The 18425-nt window shown below is 41.7% G+C and overlaps 2 protein-coding genes across 8 annotated transcripts in view; one reads left to right on the top strand and one right to left on the bottom strand.

Moving 5' to 3' along the window:
- Nucleotides 1–1079: 1079 nt before the first annotated feature.
- Nucleotides 1080–11196, bottom strand: Mrpl30 (mitochondrial ribosomal protein L30). 3 transcript variants are annotated; one of them, XM_005400742.2, is made up of 7 exons: nt 11091–11196; nt 6962–7040; nt 5706–5783; nt 3993–4073; nt 1748–1894; nt 1458–1531; nt 1080–1376 (listed from the first exon to the last, which is right to left on the bottom strand). In XM_005400742.2, the coding sequence occupies exons 3-7, from the start codon at nt 5754–5756 to the stop codon at nt 1190–1192; spliced, it is 540 nt and encodes a 179-aa protein (XP_005400799.1). In that variant the 5' UTR covers nt 5757–5783; nt 6962–7040; nt 11091–11196; the 3' UTR covers nt 1080–1189. The 3 variants fall into 3 exon arrangements, with proteins under 3 accessions (XP_005400799.1, XP_013378273.1, XP_005400800.1); XM_013522819.1 differs by lacking the exon at nt 11091–11196 and adding an exon at nt 8030–8059; XM_005400743.2 differs by lacking the exon at nt 6962–7040 and having other exon boundaries at nt 11091–11178.
- A 79-nt stretch (nt 11197–11275) lies between these two features.
- Mitd1 (MIT, microtubule interacting and transport, domain containing 1) overlaps nt 11276–18425 on the top strand; it is a 16077-nt gene continuing 8927 nt past the window's right edge. The window contains exons 1-5 of one of the 5 annotated variants that reach the window (XM_013522816.1): nt 11429–11513; nt 12720–12966; nt 15344–15445; nt 16738–16874; nt 17581–17667. In XM_013522816.1, the coding sequence (XP_013378270.1) occupies nt 12753–12966; nt 15344–15445; nt 16738–16874; nt 17581–17667 (540 nt within the window). In that variant the 5' untranslated portion in view covers nt 11429–11513; nt 12720–12752. Of the gene's footprint in view, nt 11514–12719; nt 12967–15343; nt 15446–16737; nt 16875–17580; nt 17668–18425 lie in introns of all 5 variants that reach the window. The other 4 variants (XM_013522814.1, XM_013522818.1, XM_013522815.1 and 1 more) reach the window with 4 other exon arrangements.

Here is an 18425-nt window from a genome sequence, read left to right as displayed (position 1 = left end):
AAATGACTTCACACTCTTGTTCCACAAGGAAAAAGCCTATGCAGAGCTGAATATGTTTTGTCCAGACAGCAGGCAACAATAAAGTTTAGGCCAAAGTAGATTTGTATTTAGAAAACAAATGTTATTTTGGTGTTAAGTTTAGGGATGGAGTAAGGCTGTGTCTGCGTTGTCTGCGTCTGTATCTACGGACGCCGAGGCAGAGTGGGGCCCAGCCGCGCCGTGTCTCCCATCTCTGGCTGCACAGGACTGACTGCAAGCTCCTGAGGGGCCCAGGCAGGTCGTCAGCCCTGGATTTCCCCAACACAGTTCAGAGGTCAAAGAGCCTGCTCGAGTGGAGACGTGTCTGCTCCAGGCACCGACGGGGCTCTGGGAAGGGCCTGTGGTACTGCGCAGGGGGCTCCCTCACTGCTCTCTGGCCTCCGTCTCACCGTGGTGCCTCCCGGCCTCCACCACTCCTGCCGGCGCTCGAGCTACAGGGCGGCACTCGGCGGATCCGCCAGCCACACACCACAGGGGCCCGCGCCGGACGTGACTGCCCGAGCACAGGCTGCTGAGTGTCCCGACAGTGACCCAACTTAACCCCTTTTCCTTACAACCTAAGCAGGCTGAGGTATTTTGCTACACAAAACAAAATGGACTGAGTTGCTCAAAGTGTGTGGAATTCACTTACATGAGAAAACAACTTCTAAGAACAGTTGCTGACAGCTGCTGAGGTATCAGGGGATTTAAATCTAGATGTTCAAACAATGCCATTCTTACCCATTCTGAGTTAAACTCTCACAGGGAAAGAAGAGAACACCAAATTAAGTAATAACCCCAAACCTCCAAGTCTAAATAGCCAGGAAGGTTCATAGCAGGTTTAGTAGGTAAAAATGACTGAGACTGAAAATGTATTTTAATGAAAGCATTTTCTCACCAACTTTACTTTTTTGGGGGTGTTTCTTTTTTTGAGACAAGGTCTCACTATATGATGTAAACTGGCCTCAAACTCACAACAATCCTCCTGCCTCAGCTTCCTGACTGCTGGGATTACAGGCCTGCGCCACCATGCCCAACTTCTCACCTACTTTGAATAAACATAATTTGCATTTTTTTAAATATAAAGCTCTGTGGCATAGAACTTGTTTCCTGCTCCACAGGGGATTTCTTTGAGTCACGGTCTTGCTTTGTAATTTAGGCTAGTCTTGAACTATGTAGCCTGGGGCCGGCCTTGAACTTGCAAGGATCCTCCTGCCTCAGCCCCCTGAGTGTTGGGATTAGAGGTGTCCACGGGCTTTAGATGCCACTGTACTACTAACTCCCCGGTGCTCTTGAGGCACGTGTTAGCCATGTTCTCTTCTGTGGGAAGTCCTTGTGGCAGCTTCAGGGGCTGGATTCTGTGACATAAGAAAATGTATTTAGAATTGCGCTAAGGAACACATTCTTTTTTCAAACTGCTGAGATAATAAGCAACAAACCTTATCAGATGTTTAACCACTTTCAGTTTCGCGTTCACTGAAGGGATATTCTTATGAACTTGAGGGGTATGGGCCTGTGAACAAAAGAAACAAGGTCACGGTTCAGAGTCACACAGTTCTGTGTCAAGTGTTAACTGCAGGCTTTTTCTACCTAAATCAAACTTAAGATCACAAGTGAGTTCCACTAAGTAGTACATTTCAACAAAGGAAATGTACATCTCAAAATTTAAATAGTAGAGAATTTAAAGTGAATTTAAACAACACTAAAAAGGACTAAAGTAGTTGCATACTTTTTCTAATCCAAGCATCTTTATTATATCTTTTTCCCAATATGGACGTCTTATTGTACTTCTTATTCTGGTGACAATGTGCAATTTGTGAGGGTGCTGTGGGTCCCCACCATATTTTTCATGATCTTCAGGGGAAGGCTGAAACACCTAAAGGGGAAGAATTAGAAATAATAAATTTTCAATTTACAGTGTCAATGTATCTCACATTTTTACAGAATTTTCTTTTGTATCTCATTTCTCTCTCTCTCTCTCACACACACACCCATGTACAAACCACATAATCATCTCATCCCTAATATATATATAATTCCCAACCTATAACCGAACATTTCTACTACACTAGTGTGATAACTCAGATAAGCAGATTAAAAATTTCATACTCTAAGAAATATTACACGGCCAAGGAGTTTGCTTTGCTTTGTTTTTTAATTGGTAGAACAAAGCAGAAGCAACCAGATGACACTGAAGAATGCACATGTCCAGACAATGTGCTGGCAGTGTAGGCGGAGCGTCCTCCATGTGAAAGTAGAAAGTCCAGCACCTCGGGGAGTGCAGACTTCAGACTTTCAGATTGGGGTGCTCAGTTGTTAAATGTTAAATATTCCAAAATCTTAAAAACTCCAAAATCTGAAAAGGGTTAAGATACATTTTGAGCCGGGCGTGGTGGTGTACCCCTGTAATCCCAGCACTTAGGAGGCTGAGGCAGGAGGATCATTGTTGAGTTTGATGCCAGCCTGGGCTACAAAGTGAGCTCAAGGACAGCCTGAACTGCATAGCGAGACCCTGTCTCAAAAAGACAAAAAAAAAAAAAAAAAAAAAAGATGATACATTTTGTTCTGTGTATTTTGCCACAATAAAAAATGAAGAAGGAAGGAAGGAAGAAAAGAAAGGACGGAGGGAGGGAGGGAGGGAGGGAAGAAAGGAGGAAGGGAGGGCCCCTGTCCCACAAAAACTCAGCTTTCACAAAGCTAAACATAGTCTTTATCTTATCGTTCAGCAACTGTGCTCCTGAGTATCTATCTAAGGAGTTGAAAACATATCTATGCATAGACTTACATGCAAGTACTTGTACAACTTCATTACTGCCTCAAACTGAAAGCATACAAGAGGCCTGCGGGTAGGTGAACGTACAGATGAACTGTAAATCTATACCATGTCATGTTATTCACCAATAGGAACAAAGAAGCTATTAAGTCATGAAAAGACATAAAAGAACCCTAAGTGAACACTACTCAGAGAAGCCAGTGTGAAAATGGTTTCTCATACACTGGAAAATCCCACACTGCATGATTCCAACTATACGACATTTTGGATAAGGTAAAACTACAGAAATACTAAAGGGTCAGTGGTTGCCAGGGTTTCAGAGTTAGGAGGGAGTCACAGTAGTGCAGAGGCGATATTCACGGCAGTGAGACTACTCTGCAATATCCTGTAATATGAACATAGGATGCTACGCATTTGTCAAATCCACAAACTATTCAATACAAAGAGAGAACCCTACGTAAACTATGGCCTTTAATAATAAGGTGACACTGTTGTTTCAACAATTGTAACAGCTGCACCATACCAGCAGAAGAAGTCAGAGCCAGTGGAAATTGTACGTGAGGGGACAGGTTATATTGCAAGTCTCCACACTTTCCAATCCATTTTCCTGTAAACCTAAACTACTTGATGAAATAGTCTATTAATTAAAAAGCAAAGAAATAGTGTAAAACAAAATAAAAACCAAAGTCAATACAGGGGTTAGTCTATATTTTCTAAAAGAACAGGGGGCTGGAGGTGTAGCTCAAGGGTAGAGTGCTTGCCTAGCATGCACAAAGCCCTGAGTTCAATCCCCAGTACCACAAAAAAAAAAAAAAGAAAGAAAAGAAAAGAAGGACAGGTATGCAAGAATGTAACGGAAAAGGCTGAGAGACTCAAAGCAGCAGTGGTGGATACTGACAGCAAGGGGTCACTGAGAGCGAGCCTCCGCTGGAGGGCCCAGGGTTTCCCATGATGACAGTGACATAAAAACACACACAGGAAACCACAAGCAGGGGCAAACAGACTCAGACATAATAAAAACCCACTCCTGGGCGGGCAGTGGTAGGGTTAACAGAATATACTTTTCTTTTTAATATCATTTCCATGAATTCTACGTTTTAAATGCTGTACCATCACCAACCATAATTTAATATAAAAGCTTTCAATAGTACAAAGTGGGTTTTCAGACACAATTTAAAAGCAGTAACAAAAAAATTCTTACTTTATCTGGAATTCTTGATTTGGTAAATTTGTGACGAATCCAATCTGTACCCATGAGAGATTCCACACCTTTTGTCACACTCTAAAATATGATATAAAAAAAAAAATTGTTCTTTTAGAACCCTGCCTAGTGCAGAAATCCACACCCATCCATCTTTAGTTGTGAAGAGTCTGCTCTGAACTAACCTAAAAGCTTATCTCAGCTCTCAGGCTGAATGAGTTCATCTCTTCTACCCACTAACGTATTATAAAGGTAAAAGTACATAAACATATAAACCAGGAGTTGGCAAACTTTTTCTGTAAAAGAGGAGAGAGTAAATATGTCCAGCTTTGAGCTGTACTTCCCTGCTGCTAAGACTTGACTCTGCCAATTTAGGGTGAAAGAAGTCATACAATTTTCACACGAATGAGTGTAACTGCTTCAATAAAACTGTATTTACAAAATTAAGTGGCAGGCTAGATTTGGCCCAGAAGCCATGGTTTATCACCTTTTGCTCTAGACCATGTGTAATAATTCACCTTCACAAAACGATGTAAAAGAAATCCACAGCGAGTTTTCTTCCTAGTCCTAACAGGGCCTCAACTCCTAATTCCTATCTGTTGCTCCTCCTCTACATTCCTCCAATCCAGGAATTCCCTGACAACCTTTCGCCCCAGGAAAGTTCTGCATGATGGGTGACTGGCACTCCCCGACTCCCTTCAGCCTTCGCTCTATGGCGGAGACAGCATCAACAGCTAGAGGACGGGGAGGTAAAAGGGAAAACACGGTCTCTCACACACTGGAAACACTGGGTCACACTGGTTCTGCTGCTTACAGCTGAGACAGGACACATTTATCCTCTCAGAGGTCAGTCTTCTCAGAACTAAAAGGGAATACTACTGATTTCCTGGGATCCATGTGAAGGTAAGATAATGTGGTATACATTATTACCACTGACAGCCAGCAGCAGGTCTGCATCAAGACCTTGTCTATATCTAGGTATAAAGTCTGGTCCTTAAGTATAGATTATGCTAATACATTGTTGAACTCTCTAAACAAAGAACAGAAGTAAATACATGAAAATTCCAACATCAGTGTCTCTGGGAGATTCTCTTCTTTTTGTTTCCCTATTTTTCTAATTTGTGACTGAAATGTACAATTTTCAGCTAGGCATGGTGGTGCACACCTGTAATCCCAGCACTCAGGAGATTGAAGCAGGAGGATCATTGGAAGTTCAAAGCCGGCCTGGGCTACATACTAAGTTCGAGGCCAGCCTGAACTACATAGCAAGATCCTGGCTCAAAAAACACAAAAAGACAGTTTTCATAATTGATGAGAAAAAAGTCCTAAAACTTTTAGGATTAAAGCAGACCTAGGAAAATCAACAGTAGCCATGACATGTTACTGACATGACATGTTGTTCTCCAAAAAAGAGATTTTACGCATCTGAGTTGTTTTTGTTTTTGTTTTTGTTTGAGATAGGGGCTTGCCATATTGCCCAGGCTGGTCTTGAACTTGTAGGTTCAATTAATGCCTGCACCTTGGGACTACAGATGTATGCTACCATGCCTAGCTCTAATTCCAAATCATTAGGGATGAAATAGCAGTTCAAAACAAAATGAACCCCTATCTTAAAAAATTAATATATAAAGAAAGGAGTCTGTAAAGGCATTTTCCTTATGTTTTATAATCAGAGAAAAAATTGTAAAAATACAGAATTCCTGAAACACTCACCTGTAGCCTTCCAGGGGGCCCCTGAACCACTGAGCGCAAAATCCCTGCCATAGCGTAGTAATTATCTGTCTTCAGAGGCTGTAAGAAGCAGAGAATAGATCCACTGGTGAAATGTTTTGGAAATGGACAGGTTCTCCCCCTTCTCTAGTGCTGCAAAATAAATCAGCAAATTAACCTGATTGAAATTTAACAATAAAATCTTGGGAATGGGCCCCATGGCACAAGCTTATAATCCCAACACTCTGGGAAGCTGAGGCAGGAGGATCACAGGTTTGAGTACAGTCTGGGCTCTCAGTCACTTAGTGACTCAGTGAGACCCTGTCTCAAAATAAAAAATTTAAAAATGGTTGGGGAGATAATTCACTGAGAAGGATCTGGGTTCAATCCCTAGTACTGCAAACAAAACAGAACAAACCTTGATGATTTTTACAGTACAAAAGCATTTTTTTTTCCTTTATCTAGTGGTGGGGATTGAACCTAGGACCTATACAATGAGCTATATCCCCAGCCTTTTTTTTAAACAGGCTCTCATTAAGTTGCCCAGGCTGACCTCAAACTTGTGATCCTCCTGCCTCAGTCTTCTAGAAAGAAAATAAAGCTAAAAAATACAGTACAAACACACACACACACACAAAAATTAGCCACATACCATTTTCTTCTAATGAGTTATAGCCTAGATTGATTCCACAAAACTGAGAAATGGGAATTTACTATCATTTTAAACATCAACAGATAAAGAATGATTTCTCAAAGAACCACAGAAAAATAAAGCTAGATATAACTGAAGAAATCCCGACTCCTGTAGTTAGAATTGACCGCACTCTTCATGTATGAGGAAAACAAACCAGAGAAAATTCACCCATTTTTCCAACAGTATCCAGTCACCCCGGGAGCATGTGCTCTGGAACCCAATTCTCCTAATTCTTAGTGTGGTGCATTTTTACTATACCACAAGGTGTTTTCTCTAAAGAGAAGTCCTTTTAAATTTGCATTTTGAACTCTTCTAAACAATATGCACTGCTTCAGTAAACTAAACAGGTCACGTGTACTCAGCTAGACACAAAACAATTAGCTGTGCATGGTGGCACACACCTGTAATCTCAGCACTCAGGAGGCTGAGGCTTGAGGATTGCCCCAAGTTTGAGGCCAGCCTGGGCTACACAGTGAGTTCAAGGCCAGCCTGGAATATGTGTCAAGACCCTGTCTTATAAATACGAAACAAAACAAAAATCGTAGCCTATTAGACTGATACGTACTCAAAGCAGAATGATTGGGGTTCATGAATCGTGTCTATCTTGGACAGGTTACTTAATCCACATATTTCAGTATTTTCTCCTAGAAGAGAAAGAAAATAATACTTATCTTGCCAATGAGTTATTCTACAGAACATGTGAAGCCATATGGCATACAAAAGCTGTCACTAAACGACAGTCATTATAATAAGAGTATTAGATTACAGAATTAAGAATACTCAAATATAGTAAAATAGAGTAAATGCTTTATTATTTCAGCATCCACTAGATTCTAGCTTACTCAGGCTATACAAGTCTTTCATGTAATATGAACACAGCAGTGCAGTTGTAGGAATAAACACAAGCTATCCTCTGTAAAGAGCCAGACCTCAGAAACATTCCTCAGCAACTGAGTCACTTTCATTTTTTCTTTTCTTTTGGCTGTTTTTGGAGACAGGTTCTCACTATGTAGTCCATGTTGGCTTTGAACGCACAGCAATCCTCCTGCCTCAGCCTCTCAAGTGCTGGGATTATAGGTGTGCGCTAACATGCCCAGCTGAACCAATTTAATGCTAAATTATTTCACAATACTTTTTCCTTGCAAGATAAGCATTATAAACTAATCCAACACATTTAGTTTCACATTTTGTTAAATCTTTCTCTTATCCCTTAGATTTTAACAAAATCCTCCAAACTGGCCTTGCTTTCCATTCCAAGCCCTCTAATGTCTTTTTCCCATAACAGAAACAAGTCAGTTCATTAAATGTCATCACTCATAATCCCAGCACATGAGAGGCTGAAGCAGGAGGATCACCATGAGACCATGGCCAGCCAGGGCTACATAGCGAGTTCAAAGCTAGCCTGAGCAAGACTTTGTTTCAAAAAAAAAAATCATCACTTTCTTCAAAACCTTCCAAAGAGCCAGGTTTCTCACTGCTGAGGTCAGAACTCATGTTTAGGTGAGACACTATGGGTATGGAAACCCTTCCAGATATGCATCCACATAAGGGTCAGCTGTTTCATGTCAGCTGAGGACCTAAAATCAACAGCACCTAGGGGCTGGAGATACAGCTCAGCGGCACAAGCACCTACCTGGCAAGTGCAGGGTCCTGAGTCCGATTCCTAACACCAAAAAAAAAAAATTGATACACCTAGTACTATACATAGCAAGGAACACACTCAGGGCCCAGACCTTGCTTTCAAATAGCCTGAAATGAAAGGAGAGACACCGATAATGTCTGGAGCCTCCAGTAGTGCCCAAAAGTGACTACGCTAGAAGGCAGAATGATGGCAGTATGTGAAAGAGATACAGGGCCAAGTGACAGCACCCAGCGGCCAAAGCTAGAAAACTTTAATAAAAGCGAAGCACTGGCTTACAACCTGACCCAAAATATACATAGCCCTAAATCCATACTGACTTAAACAAGTGGATAAATAAATGAGAAAATAAATAAATCTGTACAGAAGAACTGTTAATAATTTATGTAGATATTCTCCTCTCAAGGCAGTGGAGTAGAACTAAGCATCCCTTTAGCATGAGCTAGGGTTAATGACTTGTTCCTAAAGAGTATAATATAGATAAAGGAAAAAACAAGCCAGGTGTGGTGGCACAAACTGTACTCCCAGCACTCGGGAGGCTAAGGAAGGATCGCCATGAGTTCAAGTCCAGCCTGGGCTACATAGCAAGATACTGTCCAAAAAAAGGTGGTGGTGGGGTATAGAGGAGAAAGAGGACAAACACTACCTTGGGTTGGGTCTTTAAATTTGTGCGTGGGGGGGGGGGTCTGACTTCAAGACAGTGAAGATCTGGATGAAGAAAATAAGCAAAGCAAAGCAAAGCAAACTATGGAACCCTCTGCCTTGTCCCTGCTTCCAGAATCTACCAGTCAGATTATACCACAATCTCAGCCAGCTGGTTCCCTCAAACCATGCATCTGCTTGCATAGATGCTGCCCAGGAGTCAGAGGTTAACATCAACAACGACAAAAGTCAAGCCGACAGTACAGACACGATAGAAGAACAGCACTCTACCGCTGGCATTCTGCCCTAAACCCCTAATTCCACCGTAAGAGAAAACCTCCAAGGAGGGCCACTGTGCCAAATACTTGACCAATACCTCCTTAAATACCTAACTGCCTCAAAACTGTCATGGTCATAAAAAATAAGACTGAGACACTAGGCAAGAGGACTAGGAGAAGATATGATCATTAAATGTCATGTGGCTTCCTGGCAAAAACTAAGAAAATCTGAAAAAATAAGTGTGGACTTTAGTCAATAATGTATCAATATTAGTTCATCCATTCTAACACACATATCATGCTAATATGTGACATTATCACTAGGGGACAGTGCGTGCAGCACATGTAGGAACACTATACTACCTTCACAAATTTTCTAGACAGCTAATATTTTTTGAAAGCCTGCAGCGCCTCTTCATTTAATCACAGTGAAAGCAAAAGTCCTTAACCCCCACACCACTTCCTTTGCACACCATTTGCCAGCCTTTGCCCCTCCGCCCTAGTCAACCCATCTTGGAAATTCAGGACTTCACTAGACAAGTTGATCCCTTGCTTGGCCTGACACCAGCCAAGCAGCAGCTCCCTGTAATTGGTGGAACGATCCTGACATGACTAATCCCCTCATGTCTTTCAATTTTTGTCTCAAACCTCATCTTCTTAAGGAAGTCTACCCTGATTACATTATTTAACATTCTGACATACAATTATTAGCACTCTCAACCTCTTACTCTATTTTTTCTCCAACAGCACTTACCATCTTGTACCATAACTTGAGTTTGTCTCCACTTAAATCACGTTAGTTTCATGGGAAAAGGATTTAAACATTTAGTTGTTTTTGACCTGGTATATTAACAGATGTATCCTAATTATCTTCCTGAAGTAGCACCTTCACCATAGCAGGCACTGAATGTATTCATGCTTAATGAAGTTTAATTCGCAAATATCAGAAGCTGTGACAATAAAAAAAAATTTTTTTGTTTTGTGGCACAGAGAATTGAACCTGAGCCTCTAACCTATTAGTTAAGCCCTCTACCACTGTGCTGCATCCTCAGCCCCAACATTTTATCTTAGTAGAGCTTATTTCTAATACCCACGTAACTCTTTGACCTTGAAGCAGTAACTCTTCTCTAGCAGAGCTAAAAAACAGGAAAATACTTATTTTTTTAAAATGCCCATGGAGGGCGGGGGATATAGCGCGGAGGTACAGCGACTGCCTGGCAAGTGCGAGGTCGTGAGTTCGATTCCCGAAAAAAAAAAAAAAAAAAAAAAGCCCGTGATGTGTATGTATATACAACCCTGAAAAGCTGTCAAAAAAATTAACATATCCCTGTATGGTAGGCTGTAAGGGCAATTACATATCTGATTTTTTTCCTTTTTTACTTTACAGGTGCCATGCATGTAAAGGTTCTTTTAAAAAGCGATTCCTTCTCCTAAAGAAACATGCATTTAGTTATACAAGGGAGGGGGGTCAGTACACATATGTAGAACATAAAACTACCCTTGCCCAAAACAAAACAAAACAAAAAAAAAAACAAAACGAGATCTGTGAGGGCATGAAATGTGTCTCCCTTCTCCGAACTCCCAGCGTCTAAAAGGAAACAGATGGTCCTATAAACTACCTCTTGGCCAAAAAGGCAGAAGCAACTTTGGGTAGATGGTGATCAAAAAACTATGCTTGAAAAAATCAGTTTTTTGTAAATGGCAAACATTTTTGCTGCCAGCTTCAGAAAGTTTCGTTCTAAAAGGCAGCAACTTTAAAACAGGACTATTTTGCCTTCATTAAAAAGAAACGGTTACACTGATCCCCAGTGGAAGCCCTCGGTTATGAAGAAAGCAGAAACACAGACCACGCTGGGAAAGCTCGCGTGAATTCCCACTCCCACGCCGCCCAGCGCTGGCGACTCCGTCTGGAGCTCCAGAAAGCGGCCCGGAGAGTCCTAGAAAAGGACGCCGGATAGGTCGACGGCGTTTCGGGAGTCAAAGAGATGCAACCGGAACACGGACCCATTTAGCGAGGTGTGACCCGCCAACTCAGAATGGAATAGGGGAAATCTATCAGCGTGGAGCGGAGGGAAACCAGACACACAGCCTCTTGAAGGAAAATGCAATACTTTCAGCGACCCATTCCCACTCACCAGCGCCCGCTAAATGTCCAGTCTGAACTTCCGCAAAGAGCGGAAGCTAAGAAGAGAAAGGCCCCATTAAGTGCAACACTCAAACCCTGCCGTCGCAGGGCGCGCGACCTTTTAGTTCCGAGAGGGGCACTTTGGTTCCAGATACGGTCCCTCCCACTCGAGGACTGGAGAAGGAGAGCGCAGGCGCAAGCGTACCACGTGACCATTTCCTGGAAGTGCACTGCGCAGGGACCACTTTACCTGGGCGGAGGTGGAGGGGAGTTGCTGCAGCTATGGCTAAGTCCCAGGTGGGGCAGGATCCCGATTGCAGAGCTGCAGTCACTGTGCTGAGCCGAGCGGTGGAACTGGATTCGGAGTCCCGGTACCAGCAGGCTCTAGTGTGTTACCAAGAGGGGATTGATCTGCTCCTGCAGGTTCGGAAAGGTGAGCGGTGAGCCGTGCAGGGGAAGAGCAGAGGAAAAGGAGCTGGTTTACCCTGTTTATAGGGTGCTGCGAAACGAAATGATTCTTCCACACCGCCAGGAGGCTGTCACAGCCGAGGGTGGGATACTTTACAGGATAGCTGGGCTGGTTTCTTCTAAGTATCTGTAATAGATTGATGTCATTATGCCAGGGGAGGGTCTACTTGTAGATTTTTTTTAAAGGTTTCATAGACTTAACCATATGCAGCATATAAGCCTTGATAATTAAGACGTTCTTTTAGGAAAGTCTGAGTGTAGAGCGGGTAATATTAAAATTATTAATAGGCATTTTTCCCCCAACAACTATCCTTAAGTTTTAGAGATGCAGACTGAATTGTTGAAAAGAAATATTGTGATGCTTGTAATTTAATTTTACTTAAGCACCCCCTCCAAAAAAAAAAAAAAAAACAAAGTTGAAAAAACAAAACTAAAGTTGAGACTGGGTACATAATTCAGTGGTAGAGTGCTTGTCTAACATGCCTGAGGCGCTAGATTTATCCCTAGAATCTTGAGAAAGCAAAAACAACGGATGAACTTGTTTCATTCTTTAAATTGTTCTATAAAGCAGGAGTTTATGGTATTCTGATGCTATAATGTAGAAAGGTAGCTCTGCCACTGGCAGGTGGTCAAGCCATGACTGGAGTGAAAGGCCTCAATGACTGGTGTATGAGGTCCCCAAAACAGAGCCGGGGAGGTGTTGGTCAGGTGGAAGACCCCTGTATGGGTCAGAAGCAGGGGAATCACAAGTCCCAAGGGAGGTTATAGAGACAAGTTAAGACCCAAAATGCAATTAATTCTGATACAAGGAATATCAGGAGAGATAAATCTGCAATGCAGATTTAAATAAGAAAAGGTTAAATGGAGGGAGAAAGGGAGAGGTGATGTTTGATAGAAGCTTTGGAGTAAAAAGTAGAACTTAAGAAATCAGAAAGAAAAAAGCTTCCTAGTGAAGATGGTGGCCTCTGGGTGGGTGTGTGCTGTCCTGCTCCTGCTTTGTGCCTCTGACCTAGATGCCCAGTGAGGCTACCCCACCTCTGTGGGAGGAGGAGGACATTGGTGACTACAATGATATGGGCATGACACATCTGGAACACTGGGACAAAGATGATGACACAGGAGGAAGAGATCAGAGCACAAGAGACCCTCAGTGCCTGTTGACTTCTCCAAGGTGGACCTGGACAAGCCCAAGAGCATCCTGAAAATGACAACGAAAGGGAAGACTCTGAGGATGTTTGTCTCTGCGGGGAGGAGCCCCACCGAGGAGGAGATAGGAAATCAGGAGCCTGTGGTGGGGAAGCCTGTTCAGTGCCAACTGCAATGGGCAGACATTCATCGTGGGATCAGACCAGGCTATCTTCATGCTTTGGGAGCAGCTCTGCCTGGGAGATCAAGGATTTGTTGGTTAGTCAAGACAGGTGTGCTGATGTCACTCTGGAGGGTCACATATGCCTGGTAAAGGAGGAGGAGGCAAAGAGAAAAAGCAAGAGAGAAGGACAAAAGAAGGAAGGAAGGAAAAGGATCTGAGATCATGGGCCTCAAAGGAAGACAGCTGAGCTGGAGGTCAGAGAGATGACCTGTGACTGGCAGGGTGTCTCCTATGCAGCACACGAGCCCCTAGAGGCCCTTGCTGGTCTCTCGGGCAGGGAGGGTGCTAGAAACTGCAGACCAGGGAACATTCCCATTTCTTCTGCCACAAGGCCAGCCTGGTCAGTGCCAAAATTACTATCGTAAAGCCTTCACATATGAAGACAGGCTTTCTGGTTAATAGCAGACACTAACGAATTCACGCTTACCACAGAATTACTATCCATGGAAAGCTGACTATATTGCTTTTTCCCATTTAAATTAACCTGTGGGTGGGTCATTGACTTCCAAGGTATCACTGTCTCACCCTCACCTGCTGTGTCCTTGCTTTTGACTTTTTGTTAACCAAAAAGCAAATTCTGATCAGACCAGCTCTTAAAACTCAGGGCTTCAAGTCAGACTGTTGTGCCACAGCCATGATTTTCATTGCAGTAAGGTAAAATGAGTTGGGGTCTAAATGTGTCACCAGGAAGCCAGTTGCGTAAACCCCTTCTGTGCAGGAAATTCCAAAGCAGTGCCATTTGGCAGTTCTAAGTAGTTGCTTGGGATGTCACTGACTAAAGTCCCTCTCAGCTGAAGGAACAGTCGCTGTCAGTCAGATCATGTGGTTTCCTTATTTAGGATAGAAAGAGACCATTGTAAAGTGCAAGCAGAGACCAGCAGAGCCCTGAGCAGGCGTGGTAGAAAACACAATGACCTCATTTACATGTTTCTTTCTTTCTTTTTTTACTGAGGAGGAAGGGTTTATTTAGCTCCCAGTTTGTAGAGGGTTCAGTCCATAGTCACACAGTCATCTGGCTCTAAGGCAGGGCTTCACAGAGCAGAGCAATTCATGGTGGGTAGAAGACAGCAAAAGCAGCAAGAGAGAGAGGAGCACATTTGCAGTGTTTCTGAACATTGTCCTTTGATAAAGTGCCTAAACTTGCGTTTTTGTAGGGTACTAACCTGTACTGCCATTGAATTTTTCCTGTTCATATATTGGAGCTGACTCTGAATAAGAGAACATTTACATATAGCCATAATTAATTTGGAATTTAAGTTCTTTGAAAAAAACCTCAGTTGTGGTTTTAAGAGACTAAACATAACACATATACATGGTTAGAACATGTCACTGTTGGGCCGGGATATAGCTCTGTAGCACAGCGCCTGCCTGGTAAGCACAAGGTCCTGAGTTCGATTCCCAGTACCAGGAAAAAGAAATGTCACTGTTAAAGAGTGGTACAAAGGAGTATATCCCTGCCCTGCTGCCAGTACCTTGTCCCTTGTCCCAGTGAAGGTGCTGTTCATACTTTGTTTAAAAAAGAAATTCAGCTAAGATTGTGCTGTTTTACCAAAAAAGTATTTCAGTGTGGTTTAGTGTAGTCACTGGCGAGCTTAATTTTAAAGTCTTTTACAAATCTTTCATTTCTGAGGACCAAATGGCAAGTAATTAAATCGAGTGGACATCCAAGAAGGATGTCAGTGAACATAAAAGAGAAACTCATACTTTATGGAAAATTTAAAAGCATAGCAAGGTTGAGGGAAGGTGGATCTTGGGTTTTGTTTTGGTAGGAAAGGGGCAAAAAAAGTAGAACATGTTTAGGGCACCAGCAAAGTAACAGCAGAGGTTAAGAAAGAAGATACTAAAGTGTGCCTCTAAAGGAGCTCTGACGAGGTGTATGGGAAGAATTATGTGGATGATAATGATGTTGACAATCAACATTTATTATTTCCTACATGCCAGGCAGGCTCGTTTATAGACTTCGCCGCCACTCTCTAAGGTATTGTTACTGTTTGCATGTTAAAGTGGAAGATACAAAGAGGTTGAATAATTGGCCAAACTCACTCAGTTCAAAGTGGAAAAGCAGGTTTTAAGTGAAGCAGTCTGACTCTAGGCCCTTTGTTGTTAACCACTATTCATCCTGAACCTTTTTGTAAAGAGTCTGATGTGTTGTAGACCTTTCTCACCCTACCAGACTTGGTGCCCCAGAGGCGACGTAGTATCAGCGCCCCCATTCCTAAACAAAAGTGCTTCATATGCTTAGTTTAGAAATCACTTCCCTGTATCAGCAGAATGTGAGCTTGGCATCTGTGTATTTTAGGACTGAGGCAAAGCATGCTAAAAAGATAGAAAGTTTGTGGGAAACTTGGGAAACCAGAAGCAATGCTTGAACTAAATAGAAAAACTATTTTGCAACTTGAGAATATGATTGTTTTTAAATTTTATAGGCACCCAAGACCATACTAAGAGATGTTATCTCAGAGAAAAAATTACTTACTACATGGATAGAGCAGAAGACATAAAGAAATACTTGGATCAAGTAAAAGAAGGTAAAAAAGGCTATTTTAAAAAACATGTCCGAGGGGGCTGGGGATGTAGCTCTGTGGCAGAGCACTTGCCTAACATTTATGAGGCCCTGGGTTCAATCCCCAGCACCTCTGAAACAGATAGAAAACATACCTGTAAGCTGCTGTGATTCTGTCCATTCACCAGGTATTTCTGGCTTCCTGTAGAGCTCTGTGTGGTGTGAACTCTTTGTGCCTGGGGCTTACAGATTTACTCTGCATTTCTTCTCCCTCTATACAAGAGTTATTCACTTTTTCTTTGTTAGGGGGTGGGGTCAGACACCCCTTTGAGCATCCCATGAAAGCTCTACATACTGCAGGACTTCGCCATTTTTAAGGAATTTGCAGATCCCAGAAGCTTTGTGGACCCAGTCAAAGAACTGCTGCAGAAGAATGCCGAATGCAGATCCTGCATTTTATGTGTATTTCCCTTTATGAAAGGACTAAAATCATTAAAGTAGCTAAAGAAACTCCTGGGACGTCTCTCAGATACTATTGCGAATCAAAGCGTTCTAAGAGTTAAGTATTCCTAATGACCAGAGGTGGGGTAGGTATGTGTTGTTCCCTGTATATTACTAGTTTCCTGTTCATAAGCTTCCAGGTTATGAACATCTGTATAAAGGAGCATTGTGACCTTATAGTGTACATTGTTGCCGCTTTCTGTGGCCGGAGGTACTGCCACCGCGAGTACTGCTGCCTGGCCCTCAGCTGTTCTTCCCCTCTGTCCTTACTATGGCCCAACGTGTTTTCTCAGTGTTTTAGACAATCTCATAAAACTTTGAGTCTCACAGCACAAACCCTTCAAGGTCTGCCTGGGCACATACTACACACGGATTTCCGTGCTTTCCCAACCTTCTTGACATAAAAAGCAAATAAGTCTGTTACCAGGGTTTTGAGAGCCTGTACTGCAAGAAAGCCTACTACGTGTGTCAAACCTACACCATCCTGAGTCCTTCAAATGCTATCCCCAGAAGAGGAGCAAGACCACTGATTTTTAAGCAAAGTATAAAGTGCAAAACTGTGCAAATTAGGAACTACTATTAGGGGTTGTACATTTCTTTAAAACTTGTTGGTCTCTGATAACTTGCTCAGTAATGACTCATTTTGCATTAACAAAACCAATGGAATTATCCTGTTGATCCTGTGCCATCCCACTCTTTATCTTGGGTTATAAGTTAAAAAATTAATTTATAACTGATCTTGATTAATCACTATTTAAAAAATAAGGTGTTTTAAAAAGTAGTCACTGATTATATACTGAAGTTTGTGTCTTGTAGATGGAAAGTATCACAAACAAATTAAGATAGAAGAGAATGCAACAGGTTTTGGTTATGAGTCACTTTTTAAAGAATACCTTAATGGGACAGTCACAGAAGTTTGGATAGAAGATCCTTATATTAGACAAACTCATCAGGTAAGTCGAGTATACTAAAATACAGCGAAATCTTATTTTACATTTTTAGTCAGCCCTCTGTGTGTCCCACATGCATAGATTCAATTAAAGATGGAAATTTTTTCTTAAAATTGCATCTATACTGAACACATACTTTTTTATTATCATTGTTCACTAACACAGTATAACTATTTCCATTGCATCAGGTATTACAAGTAATCTAAAGGTGATTTAATGGACACGTGTAAATACCACATAGTTTCTGTGCTGTGAGAAACTGAAAGTGTAAATAAGAACCAAAATGTATGAAAGATATTGTGAGATAGGAAGAAAATGTTCAAATGGAAAGGGGAACTAGGGAGGAGGAGGGGGAAAGGAAGGGAAAAGGAAAAAATGGAAACAAAGCTTTTATAAATAAAGAGGGGAAGAGGGGGTGAAGGGAGGGGAGGGGAAGGGGATAAAAAAATTAAGTTGTATCATGGACAGGTACAAATTCCCTATGATGAATGTGATCATTATGTATTCCTAAAATGCACCAATAAGTTTAATTTTAAAAAGGTGATTTCAGTATTTGGGGGATATGTGGAGGCTCTGTGCAAATACTGTACCATGTTCATAAGGGACTTGAGCGTGTGTGAAGCAGAGGGAGGGGCCCTGGCAGCCACACCCCATCAGCACTGAGGGAAAACTGTGCCAGTCAGTCATTTTCCATCCTGATGTCTTTCAGCTATACAATTTCCTCCGATTTTGCGAGATGCTTATTAAGAAACCATGTAAAGTAAAAACTGTTCACCTTCTCACCTCTCTGGATGAAGTAGGTACCTGAAAGAACTTACTTTTTTACTTATTAACTTTTTTCAGTTATGAGATGTAGTCTGATCACAGAAAACCTGTGCTTCAGCTATATCCATTTCTTTGGGAATTAACTTGTCTGATAATCGTCTTGAGAAAAATGCTGTTGATTTTAGGATGTTGACTTGAGCTTGACCATTTTCCTAAACTTTATTTGTTCAGATGGTTTTTCAGTTTATTCTCTGGGCTGTTCCTAGAGTGATCTTGCTGTCTGCACTACTGTTGATTTTGTCTTTACTAATTCTTTGATTTTTTTTTTGTCTTTACTAATTTTTAGCAGCATGATAATATACATATTTATCTTGATTGGGACTTAAACAGGGATCCCTCTCAATAATTAGGATTTCTAGAATTGATGTAAGTGGGCAGCCACACCTGGGTGACTCAACATCATTACTAAAATACCTTTCATTAAGGAGGCAGGTTGAAGTTGTGTTACGGTCATGTTACGAGGAAACATTTTATGAAGTCCCTTATTTTTTAAACTGCTTCACATTCTTGGGTTGCTTCTTTGAGATAATGGACATTAAAGTTTGATCAATCTTGCATGCGTATATCAGGGTTATATGTGCAACCATTTTAAAGATGACATTATGCAATGTAACAACCATTGTTAATAGCCTATCACCGTGTTTTGAAATTCTGTATCGTTTTTATTGTTCTCTATGCTGTTTTGTTTATGGATTTGTTTTTGTTATTTTGGGTTTTTTTTTTTTTTTT

This window comes from Chinchilla lanigera, unplaced genomic scaffold (genome assembly GCF_000276665.1).
Source record: "Chinchilla lanigera isolate Chin_1 unplaced genomic scaffold, ChiLan1.0 scaffold00069, whole genome shotgun sequence".
NCBI classification, from domain to species: Eukaryota; Metazoa; Chordata; class Mammalia; order Rodentia; family Chinchillidae; genus Chinchilla; species Chinchilla lanigera.
The sequence above is the reverse complement of the archived record's forward strand: the minus strand, read 5'-3'. Positions and strand labels throughout refer to the sequence as shown.

Excerpts from the sequence above, each read along its gene's own strand:
- Mrpl30 (XM_005400742.2), bottom strand. The coding sequence starts at position 5,756 with ATGGCAGGGATTTTGCGCTCAGTGGTTCAGGGGCCCCCTGGAAGGCTA. Across the intron at positions 4,074-5,705 it reads GGCCCCCTGGAAGGCTACAG|AGTGTGACAAAAGGTGTGGA; the intron begins GTGAGTGTTTCA and ends ATCATATTTTAG. Across the intron at positions 1,895-3,992 it reads AATCAAGAATTCCAGATAAA|GTGTTTCAGCCTTCCCCTGA; the intron begins GTAAGAATTTTT and ends CTTCCCCTTTAG.